The 26,605-nt window shown below is 42.9% G+C and overlaps 2 protein-coding genes across 9 annotated transcripts; both read right to left on the bottom strand.

The window, feature by feature from the left end:
- Positions 1 to 679: 679 nt before the first annotated feature.
- Positions 680 to 14,592, bottom strand: LOC139570040 (MBT domain-containing protein 1-like). Its single transcript, XM_071391490.1, has 17 exons — positions 14,423 to 14,592; positions 13,275 to 13,476; positions 12,846 to 12,979; positions 12,543 to 12,663; positions 12,176 to 12,258; positions 11,893 to 12,010; positions 11,573 to 11,707; positions 11,154 to 11,242; positions 10,804 to 11,029; positions 10,635 to 10,690; positions 10,412 to 10,516; positions 10,052 to 10,199; positions 9,756 to 9,838; positions 9,246 to 9,480; positions 8,313 to 8,384; positions 5,712 to 5,885; positions 680 to 5,147 (listed from the first exon to the last, which is right to left on the bottom strand). The coding sequence occupies exons 1-17, from the start codon at positions 14,441 to 14,443 to the stop codon at positions 5,026 to 5,028; spliced, it is 2,124 nt and encodes a 707-aa protein (XP_071247591.1). The 5' UTR covers positions 14,444 to 14,592; the 3' UTR covers positions 680 to 5,025.
- A 261-nt stretch (positions 14,593 to 14,853) lies between these two features.
- On the bottom strand, positions 14,854 to 24,342 carry tdrkh (tudor and KH domain containing). 8 transcript variants are annotated; one of them, XR_011674002.1, is made up of 17 exons: positions 24,213 to 24,342; positions 23,099 to 23,141; positions 22,690 to 22,894; positions 21,674 to 21,831; positions 21,499 to 21,590; positions 21,164 to 21,380; positions 20,899 to 21,035; positions 20,700 to 20,813; positions 20,324 to 20,516; positions 19,946 to 20,112; positions 19,495 to 19,670; positions 19,142 to 19,358; positions 18,865 to 18,975; positions 18,717 to 18,771; positions 15,982 to 17,154; positions 15,662 to 15,738; positions 14,854 to 15,478 (listed from the first exon to the last, which is right to left on the bottom strand). XR_011674002.1 is itself a non-coding variant. In XM_071391489.1 (16 exons), the coding sequence occupies exons 3-15, from the start codon at positions 22,761 to 22,763 to the stop codon at positions 15,683 to 15,685; spliced, it is 1,767 nt and encodes a 588-aa protein (XP_071247590.1). In that variant the 5' UTR covers positions 22,764 to 22,894; positions 23,099 to 23,141; positions 24,213 to 24,339; the 3' UTR covers positions 14,854 to 15,478; positions 15,662 to 15,682. The 8 variants fall into 8 exon arrangements, 3 of the variants coding, with proteins under 3 accessions (XP_071247590.1, XP_071247589.1, XP_071247587.1); XR_011674003.1 differs by having other exon boundaries at positions 22,690 to 22,802; XR_011674004.1 differs by lacking the exon at positions 22,690 to 22,894 and having other exon boundaries at positions 24,213 to 24,341.
- Positions 24,343 to 26,605: the final 2,263 nt, after the last annotated feature.

Below are 26,605 nucleotides of genomic sequence, written 5' to 3'. Positions count from 1 at the left end.
CATTTTGAATGCTTAGCAGGACAGGAAATGAGAACATCCCTGGTCATCCCTAATGCCTCTGATCTGGCACACTCACTAAACACAAATGCTTTGTTTTTAAATTATGTCTGAGTGTTGGAGTGCCCCTGGCTATCCGTAAATAAATAAACTGGTTTTCTTAATATAAGGAATTTTAAGTTATTCATACTTTTACTTTTGATACTTAAGTATATTTTAGCAACTACATTTAGTTTTGATACTTAAGTATATTTAAAAACAAACACTTTGACTTTTACTCAAGTAGTATTTTACTGGGTAACTTTCACTTTTCCTTGAGTCATTTTCTATTAAGGTATCTTTACTTTCACTTAAGAATGAGAATTGAGTACTTTTTCCACCACTGATAATGGAACATCATATTACCTCATACGACTTGTTGACCACATCTTTTCATGGCGTCTTTAATTTCCTGTGGTGTTTAAACCAAAGGAGGCTGGTGGGAGGAGCTATAGGACAGGCTCATTGTAATAATGGCTGAAATGGAACAGAGTCAAACGTGATTGTCATGTGTTTGATACCGTTCCGTTTATTCCATTACTATAGTTCCTCCCACCAGCCTCCTCTGGTTCAAACAGCATTGAGGTGAAGTAGCCTATAGAACTATAGAGAAAAAAGAAAAAAAACGCCATTGACAAATATGGTAATTTATAAGTATCATTTTAATCAGCGTAAAAAATGTTTCTTACAAAAATCGTTAACAGATACCTTTTCACAGCCATGCGGAAACAGTTTGTAATACTTGGAAACAAAAGACACAAAAATAATACAACCGATATTATGTCTACCAAACATTTGGTTTATTTACAAATTCAAGGTATTGTCTATCAAACCTCGATCACAGCACAAAATGACCAGAAGAAAGAACGGAAACCTCATGTATCTAGATAGAGATGTACAAACCACATTGCAACCAAATTTCTACCACAAGGGTCAGTGTTTATAATTTCAATATTATAATTTTTTTTAAACAAATCATTTAGTTATTTGTATCCAAAATAAAACACCAAAACATAACTTAAGCCCCTCCATTCATAATTACAGTTAATGAGAATTATTTCCCCAATAAAATAACTAATAATCACTTTATCAAATATATATGTAGCACCATGATATATAACGGTTGAATATAGTGGGGTTGTCACATACAAAAAGAGACCCGTGTTAGTATTCAAAGAACAGACACCTCATTCTAGATTGACCCCCTACTTCCACTAGACATTTAAGATCTGAAAGGTTTGGATAGGTGTAAGAAATATGCCTCAAAATGCCACTAAGCCTATCAAAAGGGCAAAATGGAGCTAGTACCATCTTTCTCATACCTATCCAATCCTTTCGGATCTATAGGATGAGTAGGGTTAGTGGCTAGGGATCGATTTAGAGTGAGCGGTAGCACGACCAAAGACCATAACAGCAAAACAAGCTCAGTGTTGGTCCACAGAAAGACCTTACAATTTTGCATGCACTAACTCCGATTCATCCGGTCCCAAATCAGCCCCTCCCTCTACACACTTCCTGAATCGCCCCTTGTACATCTGAACGAATAGGTGGGAGCCTATAATGGCATCCTGTTCTTTCAGGTCTCTAAGGGGGGATTGAGAGGTGTTGCTTTTGGATTGGGCATCTCAGTGACATTGGGATATTCCTACATCCATTTCTAAGAATAAAGAGTCATAGTATCACTGAAAAAGAAACCTCTCTCCAAAATGTGATTGTGCATTAGGAATTATTTGGGTTATTTGGAAGGTAGCAGCAAAGTTAGTCTATAAACAGTTGTGTCTTTTTGTTTTTCTAAGATACGTAATTTGATCAGTTAATTGGTTAAGATTACCACAATTCTTTAACACTTTCTTCATTCTCATCTAGTTAGTCATAGTCTGTGCCAGATCTGATTTCTTGAAGTTAACAAAAACCAAATCCTGAACTCCAAACCTTTTTCACATAAGAGGATAGTGACACACTACATTTAATTACTCCGCTGGACATTGTATATAACCTTAATTAATATTAAAAATTCAATCTAAAATCCAGAGAGGAAACGGTAGAAACTATTGATCGTACATCCTTTGGAAAAGGAACTACACATGGAAACAATAATTGAGGGTAAAACCTAGCTACACAAAGCATGGCGTCAAACTGAACACCGATCAAGGGGTTCTCAACGCATTGTTAATCATTAGAACATGAAGGGTTTATGTAAAATACCTCACCAAATCAACAGAACAATAACAATACAAGAAACCATATCAAAAACAGGGGAGAAATCAACATTCAGACATGGACAAGAAACATTAATTTGTGAGCAAGTTATTCCATTAAGACTTTCCTTTGAATAACTTTATGCAATGTCATTCTGTTTAATATTGTGACTGTAATGCACTTTGCTTGACCCTTGCAGCCAAGAAAACACCTTAGAGAAAAATGCAAACATTTCCTGAGAAGTTAATTGTCAACCTTACTGGTATAGAAAGAGAGATTCTAGGTCATCTCCCATCCACTGCAACAATAACTGAGCTAGATCAACTTTTCTGTACTATTCTATTTATACATAGTGGATTCAAATAACATCTATTATATTCTGTTTATAGACCATAGTTCACATAGTTGCCATAGTTATGCAATAGAATGTAGGTCAATTGAAGCAAGTATAATATATTTCATGTACCTTAATATCACTTTAGGGTGTTGTAATTCAGCGATCTGACATAGCAAAATACAGAAAACATTATTGCATATTATTCCATTTCGAGGACTACCTCAAAATGTGCTGTTACAAATATCTGTGTTCGGTGTCTAGTCAGACATATGAGGATATTATTATTTTTTATTTGCATATGGTATATCAAGTTGCCCAAACCTGCATCTCGGATTAGAGACACATTATGATGTCACTATGACCCCCAACCCTGTCTCTATTTGACTGCCAAGCTCACCAGGAGGTAGTACAACAATATAACATATCACTGCGAGGGAAGAGAGGAAGTCTAGATACAATTGTCACCACTCACTACCAGCTACAATGCACAAGCAGATTCAGGAAGTTGGGAGGATCTCCAACCAATCAGGAATCTAGCAAAAATTTATGCGGCCTAAATGGTGAATAAAGAAGCCAATGGGAAAGGTTTTCTCCTGCTATAGCCTAATCCAATCAGATCCCATTGGTTTTGTGAATGGACACTTACAAAGGCTATCAACAAAGCAATGTTTAATAAATGGAGACATTAACACCGACAAAGTTGTTATACAGTGGCTCAGTTGAATACTTAACCAGTACACATCCATTTGGCTCTGAAATAAAGAATTAGCCATAAACAAGAGAGGGGAATCCCTAACCAAACGGTTTTGCATACCTTGATGTCATTCTTGACATGTAGCCTACAATGTTTTATTTCTGATTGACATCATTTTAGGATTAAACTTTGCTCGATTGATAGAAATTCTCTCTCTTTTAGGGACAGATTTATGAAGAGTTTGCACTTGTTTTCTTAGAAGAAAATAGGTTATGACAAGGAATAAGACATTATGGTTGAGTGTAATAACGAGTATCTAATGTGGTCTAGCTTCGTTTCTGGAGTTGTTTCCCCAGTAAAAAAACACTGATGCAAACACTAGATAAGTCTGGTCTCTCTATTGTAAAGCTGCTGACATGCTAGAGGTAAGGATGGTTTCAACAAGCCAGAGAGACTGGCTGTTTGTTCCTGTAGTGCAATCTGTGATCGTGTTTATCTAGTGTTTCCCAACACACACACTAGCAGACTACATAGTATGCATAGCCAATACTAAGGAGTATGTCCGTTAACCTATTGGGGCACAAACCCCATCTAGTCTAAGAGACTCCTTTCACAAGGTTTCAAAACCCACTCAGGCCAAATCACTTTCCTTAATATCTACATAGTTCTATATTGAATAGGTCTCGTCTATGAATATGTATCCTTACTATAATATCCACACCACTCCCCCAAAGAGCTGTCGATAACAAATCAGCATTTAAGACAAAATAACAACCCTCCAATTTAAAAGTACAAAAACTAACAAAAACAGAAACTTTACCAAAACTTCATGTACTATTAGCAAATCAAAGCAAGTCCACCTGGCAAAATTGTTGGAAAAAAGATTCCTGTTTTATACAGCTCTTTCCCTCCCTCCCTCCTTTCCTCGCTTTCAAGACCGCGTGAAATAAAATCCCTCCCTCCCTCGCTCAAGACCAAGTGAAATTCAATCCCTCCTTCCTTAGCTCTCTTACCTGAAAGAAATAAACCAAAGACCTATATATCTGTCACATTTAGTGCAGGTGTCTGTGTGTGTGTGTCCCCGAGTTGTGTCAGAGGTCCTGCCTGGCCTACGGCAGGGTGGTGGGAGAGACAGAGTACCCAGAGAACAGGCTTCTGTTGTGGGCATCCAGAGCTCCAAGGCCCCCTGCCTAGATGCATTTATGGAGGAAGACAGAAAGCCATGGTCGTTTCCAATCATTCAGGGATGTGGGATTCTGATCAGGTTGTCCAGGTATCATAGCCCTCTTCCGGGCCAGTGGCTTTAGGAAGTGTACCGGTTACCCGTTTATATGGTTTATATGGTATGTCGGTCTCACTGAATGAGTGACTGTCCATCAGGGCTCCAGGGTTTGATGTTGTAGCTGCTCAGAAGTGTTCTTCTTCCCTGGATGGTTTTGGGGAGACCTAAGTAGCTCCCTGTCTTGATTTTGTGGGGTAAGGGTTTGGGTTTCAGGGCATGTAGTCACTTAGTGTTTTTGGGGTACCAAGTCCCCCAGCAGTATTCTCCCCTGATTGCAGTGTTAGAGGCCATCTTTTCTGGAAGAGTTTTTTTTAGAGCTCTCCATGCTCCCTGCCCTGTTGCTCTTGTCTTGGTTTAGGGATGTGTCTTGTCGTAGTAGGGGGTTGTAGGCAGTGTCTCTCTGGATGTTGGATTTCAGGGGTATTGTCCGGCTCCCCCTACCCTCCCAGGCTTAGCCCCGGTCCCCTGTCCCCCCTGTCAACAGGGCTCCTGTTTGATGTAGTAGCTGCCAGAGCCGTTGCTCTCCTGGTCTGAGACGCCCTGGGAGAAGGTGAACTCATCCACCTCAGCCTGTTCCTCCTTAAGACGTAACAGAGACTCTAGAGTGAGGGAGAGAGAGAGGGAGAGAGAGTTAGCAAAATAGAGGGTTACATCATTTTAAAATAAATTGTCGAAAGCCTGTCCAGCATACCAAGACAGATAATAAATGTTTAACACCAAGACAGAACAAAATAGCTAAACAACCATTAAAAAATATATATATTCTCTTAGGGGGTAAACAACCATTTTTAGTCACAAAACGCTTTTCAGCACAAGACCAGCTATCCTTGTTAATACCTAGCCCTCCATCTGAGCCTGTAGTTCCTGTAATGAAACCAGACTTCTACAGTATATTATATCACCACTTCTCCTCCTTCCTGCAGACGTCCTGCTCACCTAGTACGCATCATGAGGTGAGAGGAGAAATTGCCCTTTCTCACATTAGTACTTTCACTTCAATAACGTGACACAGAAACAGGTGAATAGAACTTGCCTTCATGCAGGTGTATCCAACACACAGCGATCACACAGCAGGGTCAGCACCTACAGTGGCTGAGGACTGACCCCTGTTAGCACCCTCTGTCTGTGTGGAGGTCTCACTGGTTATTTATTGGTAGTGTTACCTGGTTTGTGGGTGTGATGGTGGTGGTGGTAGTGGTGGTGGGTGCGGGACCGGGGGGCCAGAGTGGAGCACTGGCTGGAGTAAGGGGGCGGACTCTGCTCTTCGTCCTCCCCTGATAGGCTCCTCCTCCTGCCTGCCTGACTGAAGAGCCGACGACCAACCGGAACCTTCCGCTCTAGACACCAAGTTAGACTCAGGTAAGCTACTACGGGTGCTTTCAGGTTGCTACTGCTCCCAACAGTGTAGGTTTGAATGTTCGGTTGCATAGGGTTACTTCATATGTATTTTGAATAATAAAATAAATGCTAACTTATTAATTAATTCATTACAGATCCTATTGTGTGTGTATATAAAGGTAAATGGCCTAGATAATCACATTATTTAATGAATTATATAGCATGTACAGTTGAAGTCGGAGGTTTACATACACCTTAGCCAAATACATTTAAACTCAGTTTTTCACAATTCCGGATATTTAATCCTGTTAAAAATTCCCTGTTTTAGGTCAGTTAGGATCACCACTTTATTTTAAGAATGTGAAATGTCAGAATAATAGTAGAGAGAATTTTCTATAGGATTGAGGTCAGGGCTTTGTGATGGCCACTCCAATACCTTGACTTTGATGTCCTTAGGCAACTTTGCCACAACTTTGGAAGTATGCTTGGGGTCAATGTCCATTTGGAAGACCCATTTGCGACCAAGCTTTAACTTCCTGACCGATGTCTTCAGATGTTGCTTCAATATCTCCACATAATGTTCCTACCTCATGATGCCATCTATTTTTGTTGAAGTGCACCAGTCCCTCCTGCAGAAAAGCACACCCACAACATGATGCTGCCACTCCCGTGCTTCACGGTTGGGATGGAGTTCTTCGGCTTGTTAAGCCTCCCCCTTTTTCCTCCAAACATAACGATGGTCATTATGGCCAAACAGTTCTATTTTTGTTTCATCAGATCAGAGAACATTTCTCCAAAAAGTACGAACTTTGTTCCCATGTGCAGTTGCAAACCGTAGCCTGGCTTTTTCATGGCGGTTTTGGAGCAGTGGCTTCTTCCTTGCTTAGCGGCCTTTCAGGTTATGTCGATATAGGACTCGTTTTACTGTGGATATAGAATCTTTTGTACCCGTTTCCTCCAGCATCTTCACAAGGTCCTTTGCTGTTGTTCTGGGATTGATTTGCACTTTTCGAACCAACGTATGTTAATCTCTAGGAGACAGAATGCGTCTCCTCCCTGAGCGGTATGACGGCTGCGTGGGCCCATGGTGTTTATACTTGCGTACTATTTTTTGTACAGATGAACGTGGTACCTTCAGGCGTTTGGAAATTGCTCCCAAGGATGAACCAGACTTGTGGAGGTCTACAATTTATTTTCTGAGGTCTTGGCTGATTTCTTTTGATTTTCCCATGATGTCAAGCAAAGAGGCACTGAGTTTAAAGGTAGGCCTTGAAATACATCCACAGTTAAGAAATTTGTGGAGTGGTTGAAAAATGAGTTTTAATGACTCCAACCTACGTGTATGTAAACTTCCGCCTTCAACTGTACATATTCAAGTTATTTTATTCTGTTTAAATACAATATTTCAAAAACACCAAACATGTTTCAAACGGTTCAGAAGGATGACCTCTGATCCATTGTGAAATGTTCTAAAACATGTTCTGAATACACCCAAGGTAAGCCAGACTCAAGCAAACCAGACTAGCGTTAGTGTGTGACCACATGTCTGCACATAGCCCTGCTAAACCACTTCCTAAGACGTGGAACAAGTTGTGCTTGGAACATACAGGTAGACAGATGGCTCTAGATGGATAGAACCAGTTTTAGCATGGACATTGCCATCGAGGCCTTCCACCATTTTAAAGTGGTCAACTGGGTGGGGATTCCTATGGGCTGGGAGTGATTAGCCAAAGATCAGAGCATTGCCTTCTTCAAATTGGTTTGTAGATGGCTTTAAGCTATATCACTGCCATTTAGTGGCCACAAATGAATAACACACAAGAAAGAAGACACACAGCAGGGGACGATAAATCAACAATATTATCTTTATGCTTTTTCAAACACAACAGAAGAACATTCACTACTTTAAAATGGAGAGAGACCCAATGGCACTGCCCATGTTGTCATGGACACCATAATGGCACAGACAGAATGATAAGTCCTATTTTTATCTCTATGGTTTGGACCATCACACCCAGTGTTACAACACCCTCGCCACCTGTTTGGCACTCGCCCAGAGTACCACAGCTTCCTGTCATGGGACTCATGCCAACCAATCAGATCCCAAAGAACAGACAAGAAAGAAAAAACTAAACATTAACAGAGATTCTAAGCTAGATAGATTTCCCCCCACCAGAGTGTGGAACAGTGGAGGCTGGTGGGAGGCACTTTGGGAGGACAGAGTCATTGCAATGGCTGGAATGGAATCAATGGAACAGTATCAAACACAGGGAAACCACGTTTGACTCCGTTCTACTGAATCCATTCCAGCCATTATTACAATGAGCCCATCCTCCTATAGATCCTCCCACCAGCCTCCACTGGTGTGGACCAACGAAAGGAGGGAAAGAGGGAAGCGAGTGATGATAAAAGATTAGAGAACTCACTTTTCTTTTGTCCTTTGTATTGTTGAGCTTTCTTCTTGTGCTTAGGTACAGCTGCTGGGATTTCTCTGGCCACTGAAATGATAGAAAATAGAGGGGAGCATAAACAGTGGCCTATTGTTTTACACAAATGTACATTTCTGCCTGTTAGTTTGGGACTCCAATCGCATGTTATCAAGTAATTGGTCACGTATTAGCTGGAACTTAATCCAATCCATCAATGAGAGCCTAAGTGGTAGTTGTTTGGTTTATGATTGTGCATGTTAGTGTGTTACATGTTCCTGTGTTACATGTTCCTGTGTTAGTGTGTTACATGTTGGTGTGTTAGTGTGTTACATGTTGTTGTGTTACATGTTAGTGTGTTACATGTTCCTTTGTTACATGTTGTTAGTGTGTTACATGTTGTGTTGGATGTTAGTGTGTTACATGTTGGTGTGTTACATGTTAGTGTGTTACATGTTCCTTTGTTACATGTTGTTAGTGTGTTACATGTTGTGTTGGATGTTAGTGTGTTACATGTTGTGTTGGTGTGTTACATGTTGGTGTGTTGGTGTGTTACATGTTGGTGTGTTACATGTTAGTGTGTTATGTGTTGGTGTGTTACATGTTGGTGTATTAGTGTGTTACGTGTTAGTGTGTCACATGTTGGTGTGTTTTGTGTTAGTGTGTTACATGTTGGTGTGTTACATGTTGGTGTGTTGGTGTGTTACATGTTGGTGTGTTACATGTTAGTGTGTTACATGTTAGTGTGTTACATGTTAGTGTGTTACATGTTAGTGTGTTACATGTTGGTGTGTTACATGTTGGTGTGTTACATGTTGGTGTGTTACATGTTGGTGTGTTACATGTTAGTGTGTTACATGTTAGTGTGTTACATGTTAGTGTGTTACATGTCAGTGTGTTATATTTGGGTAGAACTGTGGTGTTTGATCTCACTCTGTGCGGCGGGGGGCTGTAGCTGGTAGCCGGTCAGCTGACACCAGCCCACGGGGTAGAGGTCAGACGACTGACAGTCCACCCATTGGTCGTACTCGTCCTCCCAGCCATCAAAGTGGATGCGCAACAGGCGGTGGACGATCCGAGTCACAGTGGCAACACACACCAACCTGGGCTCCATCAGGTCCACGGCCTCCAGCTTCATACCCTGACGGAACCCGTGGTTTGGAACATCCTGGGCAGGGGCAACAAGATGGCGGAGGCAAAGACGAGAGACATTTTTAGGTTCTTCGTCAATACAGTGTTTTTTCCATAACAATTTTTGAAAAAGGTCTTACATCAAACATGTATGTAAGCGAAAAATAGATAAATAATTTGCCTTGTAGGTAATGCCTGCTTGTAGTCGTTTTTATTTGAAGTATAATTTTCATGTGATCATAGAAAGACAGAACTACAGGACTGCGCTAACCAACAAAACAACACAGCCACGATGTCAGGAATCAGTCCTACCTTGTTAAAGAGCTTCACAGGAGCGGCTATTGAACTTGTTTCTCTGAGGTAGTCAAACCATTTAAATGGCAGTTTAGTGTACCCTGTGGGGCAGAGTCAGTGGTAAGGCTGGGTTAACACATAACCCTTGACCAGAGAGGCCAAAGAGGAAGAGGAACAAGAGCTACCTTCAACAACTGGGACAAAGAGACTATCTCAATGAGACTATCCTTAATTAAATAAACAACGGGTGAAAAAAAATAACTGAGTGAGGGAATGTTGCAGTCTGTCAAAGAAAGTTGGGGTAAGAAGTGTACCTCTAGGGTGTGTGAGTTCGATGTTGTTGATTTCACAGAAGCCGGCAGGGAAGATGGAGGGAGAAGTGGAGTGGTAGCAGAACCAGTCTGAGCCGTCCGTCACCTCCGACCCGTCGACGCCGATCATGAGGTACCCGTCTGCCAACACCTGAAACAGACAGCAAACATCAATCTAAGATGTATACAACTCAAAACCTTAACAGGTGACCGGGGACTGAAAGTAAGTAGAGGGAAACCCCAATCCAGGGGAGCCAACAGCGGAGTAGTATGACCCTTGAATTTTACCATGGAAACGACCCAAACTGTTGCCATGTCTTTATAACAGTGGCTACACAGAAAGCGGAGAAGTGAGACAGTTACCTTTCTTACAGTGGCTACACTTATAGCTGAGAGGTTTAGAGGGTCGATGGCCTCTAGTTTCATCCTGTCCCTGAACCATTCACCATTCTGGTCCACGTCTTTCACCTGAGGAGATATCACAGATTCATTCATCATTCTGGATCCGTACATTGGAAAATATCAATACAAACCACAGAGGCACAAAGACTTGGGGCATTGTAAACATGTGGTGTATTTACATTACCTTGGCAAACAGCTGGGCGGGGGCGTCCATTTGACCATCGATTTTCTTTGACACATCTGGGAAACAAACATTGTCAGCAGAGTCCGAAAACAAACACATTGGACTAACTACCTACCTAGGCCTAACTCACTACCAAATGAACTACCCAAAACCAACTAACTTGACTGACCGGACCGTTTGAAGCGGTGTCCGATGCTCCGGGACCATCCGATGGAGTGTATGAGCGGGGAGTACATGTGACACCAGAAGTCGTCAGAGCCCTCCTCGTAGACGAGCCTCAGCCGTCCCCCAATCACCTGCTCCACCAGAGCCACCCGCGTCCGGCACAGGTGGCTCTTATCCACCACCTCCACACGCATCAGCTTCTTAAAGGGGAACTGCATGTTCTCATGGACCTGGGTAGAGAGTGGGGAATGAAAGGAAGCGCTAAGAGTGGGTGCTTTTAGAGAACTAGGTAGAGTTTAAGCCATCGTCCTTACCAGTGTTTACGTCTTGCAGCTCAAAATGATGAAATCTTACCTTGGTGGCAAAGTCCGGTGGTAGTGTTTTGGCTCCAGTGAGACGCTTCACAAGGAAAGCTTTCCAGTTAGAGTACTTTAGCTGTATCGCTGAGAGAGAAACCAAAAACAAAATCCATTTTAGTCTATCAATCTGTTTTCCATCTTCTGTTAAGATCAAGGCATGTTAAAAAAGGCATGTTAAATGGCATGTTAAAAAACATGTTAAAAAAGGCATGTTAAATGGCATGTTAAAAAACATGTTAAAAGGCATGTTAAATGGCATGTTAAAAAACATGTTAAAAGGCATGTTAAATGGCATGTTAAAAAACATGTTAAAAAAGGCATGTTAAAAAAGGCATGTTAAAAAAGGCATGTTAAAAAAGGCATGTTAAAAAAGAAAGCGTATTACTATGATCATGATTATGGAATGATGTTTACATTTGGGAGGTACGAGCGGTTTCCCGCTGGATGCACACCACCCTACGTGGTGGATCTCTGGAACACAGAGGTTACACCAGAAGTCCCTGCTGGTGTCGTTGTCAAAACCCTCGTACCGCAGCAGAGCCTTGAACCCTGGGGAAGAGAACAGAAACAGCCTCTCATGGGACATCTTTACAACCCCATTACTGTGCATTCTTCTAAGAAATATTAAGAATAGTCTGCTCATTATGGCAAAAAAATAAAAAATACTTTTAAAATGTTAAAAATTGTTTGGTTACACGGATAGAAATCCTTCAAGTGGTTAGATGTGTTCTTACCTGACAGTTTGACGATCCCTGCTACCCAGTAGACTTTAGTAGAGAGGTTAGTATCGGAGTTGAGCACCTCGACCATCACTCCTTCAGCTAGGTCTCCCCAGCACGTACCCATAGGGACCTGAGACACCGAGAAATAATGAAATGTAACAGAAGTTCATAATATATCCCACAAGGTACAATTGTGTTGATCAAAACAAGGTGGATTTACAGATATATAACCTTAGCATCTGCAATAGACTTCAATACAGGACAATTTGAATGTCTAGCTGTTGTTTAAACGTACGTGCTTGAAGCAGCTGACTGGTGCTCCAACCAAGTTATTGCTACAGATGTACCGCCCCCAGTCAAAGCCTTCAACAGGAACCACTGTAGGGGAGAAGGAACAAGGTCAACATTCACTATACTGGGTCAGGAAAGAGAATGTGTGTTCTTATGACTAAAACCATCGTCCATTCAAGGGCATTCTTCTGCATAACAACAATATGAGAGATTGTGTGTTCTGTCTATAATGTATGCCATTTCGCAGCTTTTAACCAAAGCGACTTAGTCATGCATGCATACATTTTACATATAGACGGTCCCAGGAATCGAACCCACTATCCTGGCTTTGAAGCGCCATGCTCTACCAACTGAACTACAGGTGGACTCGCCTGCTTTTGACTTAGCCTGGTTCTGTTGTTGTTGACTTGCTTGGTACTGGGCGTAAGCTGCCAACTTTGCCATGAGAGGCTGTTTCTGTAAGACCTTGGCCTTTTTCGTAGGTGGTTTACCCTTCAGTAAAAAGCACAAAACATTTACAGTGAGATTAGATTGAAGAAACAAAATATGCCCACACTTTTTACTGGTTATGTTATCTTGCACTTCCAAAGGAAATAGAAGGAGAAGATGTTCTAATTCTACTATCTGGCTACAACAAATAACATACAGAACATAGTATGGGGTTATATGGTTACCTGGAGTCTAGCCAAGATGCTGGCTTTCTTAGAGTTGGAGGAGTAACTTCTAGAGCAGGAGACGCTGCAGAAGCGTTTAGTCTTGGAGTAGAAGGCGTCTCGCACTCCGACCATCCCACACATCTCACACGTGGCTGGAAAACAAGGCAACACATAAAGATTTCCTGGAAACTCAGAATAAAGCAGGATATTCCAATTCATTCAAAGCAATGTAGTCTTCTTTCATCAGTTATTTTCCTCAACTATATTGTATGAAATGACAGGATAACTATGACAGTAGCAGGCCGGGATCTATGTCAATCACAGGCAGCCACTTAATTCACTCGCGTAACCGGTTTTGTGCAATCACCCCAGAGACACTGACTGACCCATAGGATTCTTAACTGATTTATATCTATGGATTCTATATCAATATTTCCCTGTACTGACCCATGCCGGTCTTGCCGTCGGGATAGGTGTAGACCTGTCCATTGTTTTTGATGATGGGCAGGCTGGCGGGGATGGAGGGCACCTCGTCCTCACTGTCCTCTGAGCTGGAGTTACTGGTGCTCTCCTCACTGCAGCTGTCGTACCGGTCAAACATCCCAAACGAGTCCTGGCGCTTACGCTCTGAACGCGGGGTGCGTTCAGCCTGGAAGGAGCAGAGAGAGGGAACGCATGACGCCTACTGACACCAATTGTACAGTGAGAAGGATATAATATCATTTATTGACACTTGTTTTTCTTTCAACAAGTGAATAATCACAACTTAAACATGTTTTATTATGGCATATTAGTCCTAATAGAAGATTGGTATACTTGGAAACCGTGTACGGTAAACAATGTGATACAACAGCCACACTGATATGTAGCAGATATAACTACCACGGCTAAGCATATGTACATGGCTACAGACATCCATGAGATAACATCCATACCAATACAGTTACTAGCATCGGATAACATTTAACTGAGCAATAACTGAGTCTTACGTATTTATATATATATATATAAAATACAATACCAGTTTCCTTGCTATATAATCACAAAGCCGCCTAAGTGTTAATTTATTTACCACCTCTGCATATAATAGTAGCTGGTAGCTAACGCTAGCTTGCTAATTTAGCTGTCTGGAGAAACACCTCCAGCTAAACGATCCTTTCCCCATCATCTTAATCGCACTAACGTTACTGGCTAGCTATTTATGTTACCGTTAACACTTAGTTAACATTGTTAAAACGGATTGTGCACAATGAATGTGAGAGACATGGGCTGGGCCTCAGCTAGCAAACCTGTTATTCCAGTTCTAGCGTTAGTTACTTGGCTAGCTGACCTAGCTACCGTCAGTTACAAGACACCGCTTGCAATACATTATTTAAATGAGTATCCATTTAGCATGTAAAAACCGAATAAAAGTGTCCACATATTCACTTTTCAATAAAGGGCTGTTGGATATTGCTATTTTGTAGTTTAGGGGATTCAATCAGCTGTTACTACAATCCGATAACGAAAGGGGAGCGCTAGCTAAGGCTAAAGTTAGCACGCTTGCTACACAACAAATCGGATACGGACGGCCCACATCGGGAAAATTAACTCACCAAATCCCTTGTGTTCTCCATCAGCCCTTCATATAGTTACAGTATTTTATTGGCTCAATTAGAATAGTAAACCCCCCAAAGTAGGGGGTTTAATAGCTTGAAAAAGCTAAACTCAGAGCCCCGAAAGGAACTCAAGCAGGATAGTATCAACAAAAATCCAATGTATCAAATGAGCATGCGCGATCAGAACCCACTTTGCTGTGATTGGTCAGTGCTTAACGACAAGACACAGAAACAAAACAATTGTGTAAAGCCTACCCTACTTTCAATAAATATTAGTAAATAACCACAATTTTCGATTGTAAAAGTAAAAAGAGCAAAGTGACCTGCCAAAAGGTTCATAGTCAATATACTGTAAAAGACGTTTGTAGAGTGGAACAGACAAGGCACAGCTATACTTTGAAATCAAATCAGCAAAGCATTCTGACATATTTAAGTGTATTATATCTTTATTCTCACAACATAAAACTGAAGCACGATACTACAGAGGCTTACATTTTAATTTACAGATTGATTTTGTTCTAACAGCCACAATCACCTAATATAGGGCTCGAATGGCTCATATCAGTGTGTTATCTTAAACAATACTGGCATTCAACTTATTTTTCTCCATCTCTTCTCCTCGGCAACTTCTACAATAAACACATAGCAGCACAAGGCATAACTGCATGAAAGGCATAAGGCAATAACCAAAATCAACCCGTATTCGGGAAATACAACAGTTCAATGAAATTGGCTGGGAGAACTGCTGCATAGTCTGCATTCCAAATCGACCTCTAACCATTCCTGCAGATCAGTAGTGATCGGATAAGTTCAGGCCACATGGTAAGTGGTTCAACTTGCCCGCTGAGGTTTTGCAAAAATTATCATCCAATTGTTTCAGATAAACAGAAAATGCCAAGGAGTATGGGGCTAATGGTCCATTTGGGATTCAGCATTAGTCACGTAAGGCTTCTCGAAGAGGGCAAGGGGGTTGGTGGCATGGGGGTGAGGGAAGGTGTCCACTTCATAACATGGAGTTGATGCAGAGAGTGGATGGTCAGTGCTGAAAGAAAGCTAAGGTGAGAGGAAAAATAAACACCAATGTTTGTGCAAGACACATCCCACTACACACTTCCAATACTAATAAAGACATGTTAACAAAAAGTATAGCGTTTTCAATTTGTATCCATTCATCATTAAAATAGATAAATTACATCAGTGCATATATTACAAAAACCAGGGAAGGGTATACGGAACTTGACATGTCTGTCTTTGGTCTCAGACGAACTCGTCGTCTAGAACATCATCAACGCTTCCTGAGATTGAGGCCACTTCTGAAACAAAAATATAAAAACACGCATTAGGTTAACTAATAAATAAGCATCATCATTCTGGTCTCAAAATTAATTCACCACCACATCAGTGAGTTGTCCAGACAGTGTTCCACGTGATCCCTGATGAACGACAGGAAGTGCCTTGGTGATTGAGGAGTGACGCAGGCCCAAAGACACACAATAGCCATGTGACAAATCAACCCTCGTTGTGAAAAGTGGAGTCCCTCTGAAATTCAGCTTTACCTCTGTTTGGGATAGACTCCTTCATAGGTCATAATTCCTGAGGGCTCGCTCTCCTGTCATTAGCTTCAGTGCAGCTGGGCTCCTCGTTGAATTGCTCTGAGGGTTGCAGACCACTCCTCTGATGCGTTGGCCGCTCTGTAATACCCAATCTTCCCCTCTCCATCCCAACCTCCTCTGGTGAATGGAATCCCGCTGAAGGTTCGTTCCTGTGTTCAGATCCTGCCTCCTTCCCAAGTGGACTCGTCACTTCCTCCATCTCGTGTTCATCCAGTCGGTCTCTCTGTTCCTCAGTCTTTTCATCCATTCCAGCTTGGCTTTCCAGAGCATTCATGTCCATTGCCGCCTCAGAGAGGTGGAATGGTAGTCTTGTTGCTTTCCTCTTCCTCTGTGGGTTGCCACCATCAACATTAGGGCAGGACACAGCCTGACCCTTCTCCCAAGCAGGCGCCACTAACCCCATATAGATAATATCACTCCCACTGCTACTGAAACTACTACTACTGCTGCCAACTACAACCACACTAGGACTTTCAGTGCCATCTTCACCACCCCCATGCCTGCCCTCTTCCAGCCACGCGTGCCTCTGTGTGGGGAAGGTAGGAGTGGAACCGATAGCCCCCTCACTGTTCTGCTCCTCGTCCACTTCCTCCTCCAGACTGTAACCTCTAGTCGACCACCACGTTGAGTTTCCCCCAGTTGTCTCCACTTCTCCGGAAGACGAGGTTACGCCACATTCCTCATACCCGTCATAACTGGAGCCCTCCAGGAAGACGTCGTCACTCAGCATGACCGAACCCAACACAGAGGTCACGACCTCCAGAGGCGACGAGGAAGTAGATGAAGAGGTACAGGAGGACATAGGAAGTGTGTGTGTGAGATGCAGCTGGGCCACTGAGCTGTGGAGGTTGGTGGTTCGGTTGAGTGTGTGACAGCGCTCGCCCGGGACCTGGTGGTCTGGGGAGAGGGGGTGTTCAGAGGGGCTGGGGGACTCCAGGATGTGGGAAACCAGGTCCACCAGGGCTCGCTGGGCCGGGGTGGAGTGGGTCAGCCCAAAGCCAAACCCAGAGGCGCTGTCATCAACGTCAGCCCGCTGCAGCTCCAGAGGGCTCAGAGAGCCTGAGAATGACGGTGTGGCCAGCTCTAACACCAACTCCTCATTCTGATGGCCTGTAACTTAACACATGTCGCCAAAAGGAGTTGTCACACTGCGAAGAGAGAAAACACCTGGGGACAACGGTTTGATTTCTAGGGCCGTGTTTAGGGCTGTGGCGGTCACGAAATTTCATCCGCCGGTGATTGTCAAGCAAATAACTGTTGGTCTCAAGGTAACTGACATACACATTTAGCATCTCCTGGCTTCCACACACCCTACAAGCCACTTTAAAAATGATTAAATCCATGTAATATAGCCTACACCATCACAATACATCCATTATTTATTTTAAACAGGTCTAAAGCAGCATGACATTAAGAAAATGTAGTCCATTGCAGAAGAACAGAATTGCGTACTCTGAGTTGTCCTTGTTAGGTCCTGATGTGGCTATGCCAAATGGCTGTGGGCTACACTAGTTCATTTACCAGACAAGATTTGCTTAGAATTCCGTGGAATGATTTTATAGTATGAATACAATTGAACAAAGCTGAATAAAATATTAATATTTACTCCAAACGATGGTGTGCACATGAGGCTATTCTGTGTTGAGCGGTTAACAAAGAAATAGGTATTCCTATACGCTTAATTTAGAGTTATTAATGTAACGTTATACAAATGTTGGGCTGTTTTAATACATTGCAAGGCTGCATGAGACTAATAATTTGAATAAAGTAGCTTGAAAGGCATGAGCTCTGCTTTGTTTTTTGCGCAGGCTGCACACACTCCAATAGTCTCTCATTCACAATTTGACAAGCACTCAAATTTCCTGGCGGAATCCCCTTTGTGGCCGTAATGATCCCCAAAAAATTAAAACATGTATTTTGCAGCCCGGAGTGACCTTCTCCCTATGTGTGCTGCACAATCCAAAGCGTCTCACACGGCTCTCCGTCATGTAAAAATGACCTGTGTCATGCACAAAGTAAATGTCCTAACCAACTTGCCAAAATGAGTTTGTTAACAGAAAATTTGAGGAGTGGTTGAAAAACTAGTTTTAATGACTCCAACCTTAGAGTACGTAAACTTCCGACTTCAACTATATCTATGCACTTAAAAAGCAAATGGAGGACGCTTTCCCCGTGGTTCATTTTCATGCCAGACAGCTAGGCTATACTCCTGTTGTAGAGAGAAGCAATGTGCTTAACATAGGGAAAGTTGAGAAATAAATAGTAGGTCTAGTCTATAGAAAGCTGATGGGATCCTCTTTATATTAGCGGCCATCACTGTTTCTCCCTCAATTATACAGCCTATAGAAATGTTGAGCAACAAGTGATGGATTAGATTTGCATTGATGTCACAGTGATTAGAGGGACAATAGAGCGCCGAGTACCAGGCACTTAGTAGCCTACCAAACTTGCTAATGACCAGCAGCAGCAGAGCTTAGAGAAGCATGTGGAATTTGACTGGTTTCATGACACGTGACCGCCAAATACACAGTCACCGCAACAGCCCTAGTCATGTGAAATAAAGCAAATAAATGCATTGAAAAGGAACATAAATTATTTCACTCACTCAGGTAGAACATAATCCATTTAAATGTTTTTGTTGATTTACCTACGGAACGGAACCCTCAGTGTATACCCACCTGATAAGCTGATGCAGGACAGGCTTAGCTCTGACGTGGCTCCAGTCACATCATCCTAAAAGAAACACAGTTATAAGTCATATATAGTTCTGCACTTGAAGTCTTCATCTCTAATTGATGGTCCCTGTCCTCTGCCTGGTGTTCTTACCAGCATCCTCTGTAGTGTTCCAGGGTCGTCCCTGTCGCCACCCCCGTTCCCATTATCCTGGCTAGGTACAGCATGGCCCAGACTCACCATCTCCTCTCCTAGATCTACAGCCTGACAGAGAGACCACCAGATCAGGAAGTTCAAATATTGACAATCATAGGGGGAGAAAAAAGTATGACAGAGAGAGACAGGGCTGTAAGAGCCTGAGAGGGAGAGAAAGTGTGAGTGAATAAGTGATAGTTGAGGCAGCCATTTTCCATCCTAGTCCAGTACTGACCTTGCCCTCTGTGTTGTCGTAGAGTTGTACACTTGGCCAAGAGGAGACCTCAGAGTGGGTGTAGCTGCAAAGTTTGGCCAGCAGGGGTCTCCATTCGGCAACATACGTCAGGCGCTCAAAGTCGTCCAGGGCTTGGTCGCTCCACACCTCACCTGCCGGGTTGACTCCAGCTAAGCTGCACTCGATGGCCTGGAATGGTAGGCTGAGAAAGTCACTTCTAGAAGGGGCATGAGAGAAGACAAAACAAAAAATTTGCAAAAGAGCCATTAGAGAAAGCTTTCATCTATTATTTATTAAGTCCTAAATACAATGAGGAGTGCTGGACTATTGTCCAGCTTTTTCTGACCCCTCACCTCATACTCCGGAGACTATCCCTGGGTAGTTCTCCATTGTCGCCAAAGTCGACATAGTAGAGGTCCACCAGGCCAGAGCCCATCATCCCCAGGACCCTCGCCCTGTTCCAGGTGCCGTAGTCCCGGTACGGAGCTGCCACGATGTCCCCCACCACGATGGTCTCCACTCGCTGCTCCTGGAAGAGTAACACAACGGTCTCAACACTACAGACAATCCTATAGAAAGTGTAAAAAAAAGCATTTCTCTGCAATGTAGAATGAAATTATAAAAGGGTGTTCAGAGCGGACTATTTCAATGGTTTATTGTAGGTGGAATCTAGACAATCATGTTCATTGGGGCACGCAACAGGAAACAAATGTGCATGTCTTATTGGACAAGACAAAAAAATCCCTTCCTGTTTCAGTCCATTTTCACCTGTTTGGTGTCTAAAGAACACGAGCAATGACTGACCTGCAGGGTGCCGTTGCTGTAGAAGCGGCTCATCTCAGCAGTAAGCTTGTCCAGCTGGAGGGAGCGGACCCCCAGGATCTGGATCCAGAAGTGGTGGGGGTTCTCTGACGCTGACACATACACCTCCAGGTGCTCATCTGGCTGGAAGCTCAGGTCTGGACTGGGGACTAGATGAGAGATATAGATTTGAGAGAAAATAGGAACATGCACACCATTACATAGTCTATGTGTTGCAGAGAATAGGACAACTCATTCCGTAGTCAATGATTTAGGAAATTAGCAGTGTCAATGGGAGAGCACCTGTATTCATCTCAGTATTGTACAGCCAATTTCAAAATGGCTACAACTATCCCAAAAAGTCAGAACATCCAAACTTACTTTCAAATTTAGAAACATCTGATAGGGAGTCAGGCGACAGAAGATCATCCTCCTCTCGTGCCTCTGTAGCCAGCTGTACCGCCTCTCCTCTAGCCTGGGAAAGGGCTCCCACTGCGGTCTGGACACCGTTAGCATGGACTAGCCCCCCTTCCTCCATCCAGAGAGATCGTGGAGCCTCCTCCAGCTTCAGTTCCTGTGTGGGTTTGATCTCAGTGACCTCTGAACTTTGTAGCGACAGAGTAGAGTCCATACAGCCAGATGCTCTAATACACCCCTATATAGGAATGTTAGAGCATCAGGGTGTATGGGCCACTACATGACTACTATAGCAGGACTTGTGCAGTCCAGAGAAGTGACGTGTTGGACCTTTGTTTACCTCTGACCTTTGACCCTGGGTCTCGAAGGGTCTTCGTTTCTGGCGCTGTGCTGAGGACTGGGTAATCCTCCTCCTTACAGCCTCATCCTCAAATACCTTCTCTAGGATGAGCTCCTATAAGAATAATTAACATGACATTGTTTAAGTGTTAGGTACATAGCTGGTTATAACGCTGCAGAAGATACATTCTTGCCCTCACCTTGGCCTGTCTGACCTCCAGTCTCGTCCCTGTGACGGACACCTTGCCCTTCTCTAGACCCCGCCCCCTCTCCCTGGGACATAGGACTCTTGCTCCCGTTGTCCTGGTGATGAGCTTCAGAGAATCCCCTCCACGACCTTTAGCACACAGCAATATAATTCAATCATTCATACGATTTATATCTATGAAACGGTGAGAAATGGAACATACATCATTTAACCTACACATGGCAGTTTTTTACAGACATGTAGAAAACCCTCTTTACCTATGATGCGTCCGAAGGCGGTCTGGGGCACCTCCATGACTTCAGTGGTGGTCTCGCAGTCTGTGGCCAGGTTCTCCAGGGCACACCTGGCCAGCAGCACCTGCTGAGGTGAGCCCTGCAGCAGGAAACACACTGAATTCTGGGAACTTTGCTCCCCCTCCCCTGCCTGCGAAGACTCAGAGAGCACCCTCACGCGGGCACCGGACTTCTGCATCACCTGGATGGAGGGAGAAAGAGGGACAGGTGAGATGAGACCCTCCACACTGTCACACAGAGCCTGACAACATGATGAAATAGTAAGACTACTGGGCCAGGCGGGCTGGTAGGTCACTGACCAGGTCCAGGAAGGAGGCTTGGTACTTGGTAATGTTCCTGTAAACCTCCAGAGGTACTGACATCCTGGACTCTTCGGTGTTAGCCAGCGGAGCTAGAAAATAAAAAAAGACACCACTCCATAATCCATAGTGTAAAAGAGAGGATTATCTAGTACCAACGAGATGCGAGACTCACGGCTGGTGCTTTTGATTTGTCGGTAGACGATGTATCCCACCGTCGCTCCTACAGACAGCCCCGCTGCCAGAGCCACAACTTTACCAGAGCTCAGGGTGCTCTTAGGCCCTTCCCTCACTGCCTCCATCACACGCCACGTGCCCAGGGAGAGACTCCACCTACACAAGGCATGTTACGTCAGACACCCCTTAGACAAATAGAACATGTCATAATTCAGATTACCTACAGACATCAGAATCCACCTGAAAAGCACGTGTTAAATCTCCTCCTGACAGTGGCATCCATTCCCACATGACACATCTGCGGTTGGAAACTTCACATCCTGAAAGCTCCATAGAAGCCATGCAGTGAAAATGCGAGCACACAAACAAGTTGGCTAAATTATACTTACCATTGAAATTGGCTAAATAAAAATAGTTCTTCCAAAGCAAGAGAACAGGGAATAACACCCTTTTCCTCAACATCTATTACCATGGATAGGAACGTGAAGCCATCGCCCCACTAGTCTGATCCCTGATGTAGGCTACTGCATTCTTTCAGATCAAACCAACACACACAATAGTAACCTATGTGATTAGCCGCTGAGCACGAACACACACAAAGCACTGTTCAGCCATAGGGCAGAGAGCATACTGCCTTTGCCTCAGCCCAGAGTGGCGGCTGCAGAGAGAAGCTAACCTTGACGTGCTGTTAGCTGTGCAACAAACACCACAGTTGGGCCAGCTCAACTCCTGCTATTAGAAGTAGACGACATTCGGCCCAAAACACTATACTGATAAATACGTCCATCTTTCTAATCTTCAAAACGGGTCCAGGTCTATTAATGTTAATGTGTTTGCTGCTTATGCTGGAAAGGGACAGGACTGGAGAGGAGACTATACTGTAGAACTGAAAGGATTTGGATTCGACTCGGTTTTGGGGCATACGTAACCCAACAGTGTGGTGTATACGGCCCACTCGGGCCTGAGGCAGCTATAGTGGTCACACCATGCAGACTGAGGCGTGTGTCGTCTCACTGTGACAGGATGGCCCGCGGGCTGTAGTTGAGAAACACCTGGGACCGAGAGATGCCCAGGTTCCCCACGTCCATCTTGGCAACACAAACAATGTCACTCCTCTAGAATTTGGGCTTTTTGAGTTCACCAACAAGGAGAATTGACAGACCGGTAAGATTTTACAGCAAGAATTATGTATTTGGCACCGTCTAGAGACTGTAGATACCTGCTTGCAAATGTGGAAAGGACAAAGTTTTATCATACACTCATGCTGAGCTGGACCATTGGTTGGAATTAGGCTGAATGTCAGTGACCCTGCTGTATGCAGAAAGCTAGCCTAATAAAAATCAGACTGATGGTAATTATTGGTGTATAGTCAAACAATGCACTTACAAGCCAGAATGTTGAATAAAATTACATTTGTACTTACTCTACTGGCTCTCTGCGGGGCTGGTCCTTCAGCTGGTCGAAATCTGAGACAAAAGCCACAGGAAAGTATTATTTACCCAGCTTTTTAGAGCGCCAGTACTGATGTTGAAATGTCTATCACCTGACATGAGCAATACCATGCAAAACACCTGCAAGACATATTTCAGTATGCATGCCTCACCTGCATGTACATCCAAATTGTGCACGTGCCTTAGGTCATGAGCAAACATCTTGATTACCACAGAGACCCGCATATTGAAGTGGGTCCAACCTCACGGACAATCGGCAGAGTACGTTCAAATATAAATTGTATTCAGACTTAAAAATAACTAATCGTACCTTGTCTATGTAAAATGTGCGTGACTATGCTGTACAGGCTATAGAAAGCATCGCCACTAGGTACCGCTGCAGCAATTCATCCGTAGTACTCAAGTGTACTGCGTCGTGTAAAACAATTAGCTCGGGAGACCACAAGCGAAGATGCTAACGTAGAGAACCTGGTTTTCAACTATGACGTTCTAAATGAGCAAATATTCTTGACATTTCCTTTGAGACATATGCTCAAATGACATGCGGATGCAACGAATTATTTCCTTTCATGCGTTAGTCACTGCGATTGAGAAGTACGCAACGCTACGTTTGGAGTGCCACACTAGGTTGCGATGCGTTCTGTGTACCACATGCGTTCAATATTTTCAACTCGTGCGTTGCTTTATGGTGTGGTGGTAAACGGAAGTACAGACTCCAACTAGATAGCTTTTAACTAGTTAAAAGCTAGTTAAAAGCTAAACACATGTACGGCAAATGCGGACTACACATCCGGCAAAACGCATATGCATCTGGTGTATATCGGGCAGTGACCGTTTAGAACGCAGTGTACCGACGCTAGTTAGCGTGTTTGCTCACTCAGAATGAAGTCTCAAGTAATTTGGTGCAAACGGAGTCGCAGTGACATTGTCTAGCAGCACTCGATGTCAGAATGAGGTCTCAAGTAATTTGGTGCAAGCGGAGTCGCAGTGACATTGTCTAGCAGCATTCGATATGTCAAACATGATCATCAATGTCAAATACATTAAAAGCAATCAAAACTAGTGTTAGTTATCGTTGACACTTACAAAAACACCTTCTCTCGTCGTTTGACCGCTCTGCAAAAATTTTCCCGTTCCAAATCGATGTATGGACGGACGTAAGTAATGTTATTTCAAGGCAAACTCAATGCTTTTGACTGGTTGGTTAAGAATCCGAATACTGGTCATTTCAGCCAATCACAGCCGAGGTGCTCGGTTGGTCACGCTTTGGGGGAAGAGCTGTGGCCTAAAATAACCAATCACCAATCAAATGTTCAAATTGTCCCCAAGAACGGGAATTGATGTTGCAGAAAAAACAATGAAATAAATATATTGTACATACAGCGCACGCTGTTGCACGTGTACAGTCAGGTCCAAAATTATTGCCACCCTTGATAAAGATGAGAAAAAAACACTGTATTAAATAACAAATACTGAGCTATATTGTATGCAAAAAAAGGGGAATTATATTATGTTATACTAATACAATTGCTCAGATAGATTTTGTTTAACAAGTAATATTTATTCTGTAATAGATAAGTGTCAAAATTATTTGCACCCGTTTTCCATACCTCACCTTCCGAGAATAATGCAACTGAGCCTTTTTCCTAAATGTTTTATGAGTTGGAGAACACATTGGGAGGGATCTGAGACCATTCATCCATACAGAATCATTCCAGATCCTTGATAATCTTCGTCTGCTCTTCAATTCAAACCACTACTTTTCAATGGGGTTTAAGTCAGGAGACTAAGATGGCCATTGCATAAGGTTAATTTTGTGGTCAATTAACAATTTCTTAGTGGATTTTGATATGTGCTTGGGGTTATTGTCTTGCTGGAAGATCCACTTGCGGCCAAGTTTCAGCCTCCTAGCAGAGGTAACTGAGGCTAAAATGTCCTGATGCTGGGTAAAGTGCACAAACAAAATCTCTTTCTCTGAGCAATTGTAGTAGTATAAAATATATATTTTTTGCATACAATATAGCTCAATACTTGTGTTACTTATTTTATAGTATTTTTAGCTCAAGGGTGACAATTTTTGACCTGACTGTAGGATGATTGGGCAGTGATGGCCTTTAAATCATGAGGTTTCAGTGGCAATTTTTGCATGTAAATCTTGGTGGGGCAAAATAAAAATAAATGTGGGATGCATGCCAGCAAAGCCACAACACTAAACAATACACTAATTACACTATAACGGTGACAAACGGTGCCCACAAACTGTTAGGGCCTACATAAAGCTGTCCCAACAGCAGTCCCAACACCCTACCGCTGCTACACCTGGCTCTCAGCGGAGCCTTGTCTGGCAGCAAAACAGTTAATTCAGCCTCATTTACTGCCTTTAAAAAAACATAGATGAAATGGCTGACTTGTTTAAACAAATGTGGTTTCTGCTGACAATTGAGATGTACAAACTATGGCATAAGGCGACGACAAGCGGATAAGAGGCAATCCGTAATTTCGATTAAGACATTAATGAGCGAGCTAGGACGGACATAGCCAATATAACTATTTGTTCAGCACTTTTGAAATGTACAGCGCCAGAATTCAGAACATGGGCCATTCTTACAGTGTTCTCCCTGTACACCAAGTCAGAACCATAAGATAAATAAAGGGGGCATATAAGCAGACAATGAAAGCTCTTACAATATTCAATGATTACATTTCTCAAAAACAGGTTATAGGGTATATGTGCACCACCAAGTCAGAACAGTAGGTGAAATTAAGAGGTGAAAATAGACCAAATTATTAGGGTGAGGCACATGGGCTACTAATAGCTTACTACACAACATACACTTAGAATTACTTTCTTAGCTACAGTATACATATCTCACTGGCATATTACATCATTTATGCAGCAGCATACAATAAATTTTTTGGACTCACCTCGTTGTGCTGTGCTCACCTGAACAGGAAGGTGGCACGGCGGTCCTTTGTGGGAAAATTTTGTCATCAAACTTTGTCATCAAAGTCTGGCATTCTCTGGATTTATTGTGCTTTCAAGTGGGAACTCGAGAAAAAAACAAGGTTGAATCATGATGACGTCAGTTCCCAGTTGTCTTGAACTCACTAAAGTCAGATTTTGTAGTTCTGCGTTAAGTTGTTTTGAGCCTGGCACAAATTATGCTTTATTGACAGCACGGCCAATGTTGAATGTTTATCATTTTAAACTAGGAAAAGAGCCCCTTAATCTTAGACTTGGGACCACACAGCAACTCCACTGAATAGCAGGCTAGTGATTGCTTTGCAATGCTTGCAGTTAGCCACTGATTCCTTCCAAACAACTCATTGTTGAATTTGTGATTTCCAACTTGTGTCATTTTTATGTCCAATGGCCGATGAGCACCGATACGTTTTATCTATAATTTTTTTTCATTATTTCTCTTCATATGACAAGGACTAAAAAGTATTTGCCAGTAGATCGTCGACTTGATTCATGA

This window comes from Salvelinus alpinus, chromosome 3, assembly GCF_045679555.1.
Source record: "Salvelinus alpinus chromosome 3, SLU_Salpinus.1, whole genome shotgun sequence".
Classification (NCBI taxonomy): Eukaryota; Metazoa; Chordata; class Actinopteri; order Salmoniformes; family Salmonidae; genus Salvelinus; species Salvelinus alpinus.
The sequence above is the reverse complement of the archived record's forward strand: the minus strand, read 5'-3'. Positions and strand labels throughout refer to the sequence as shown.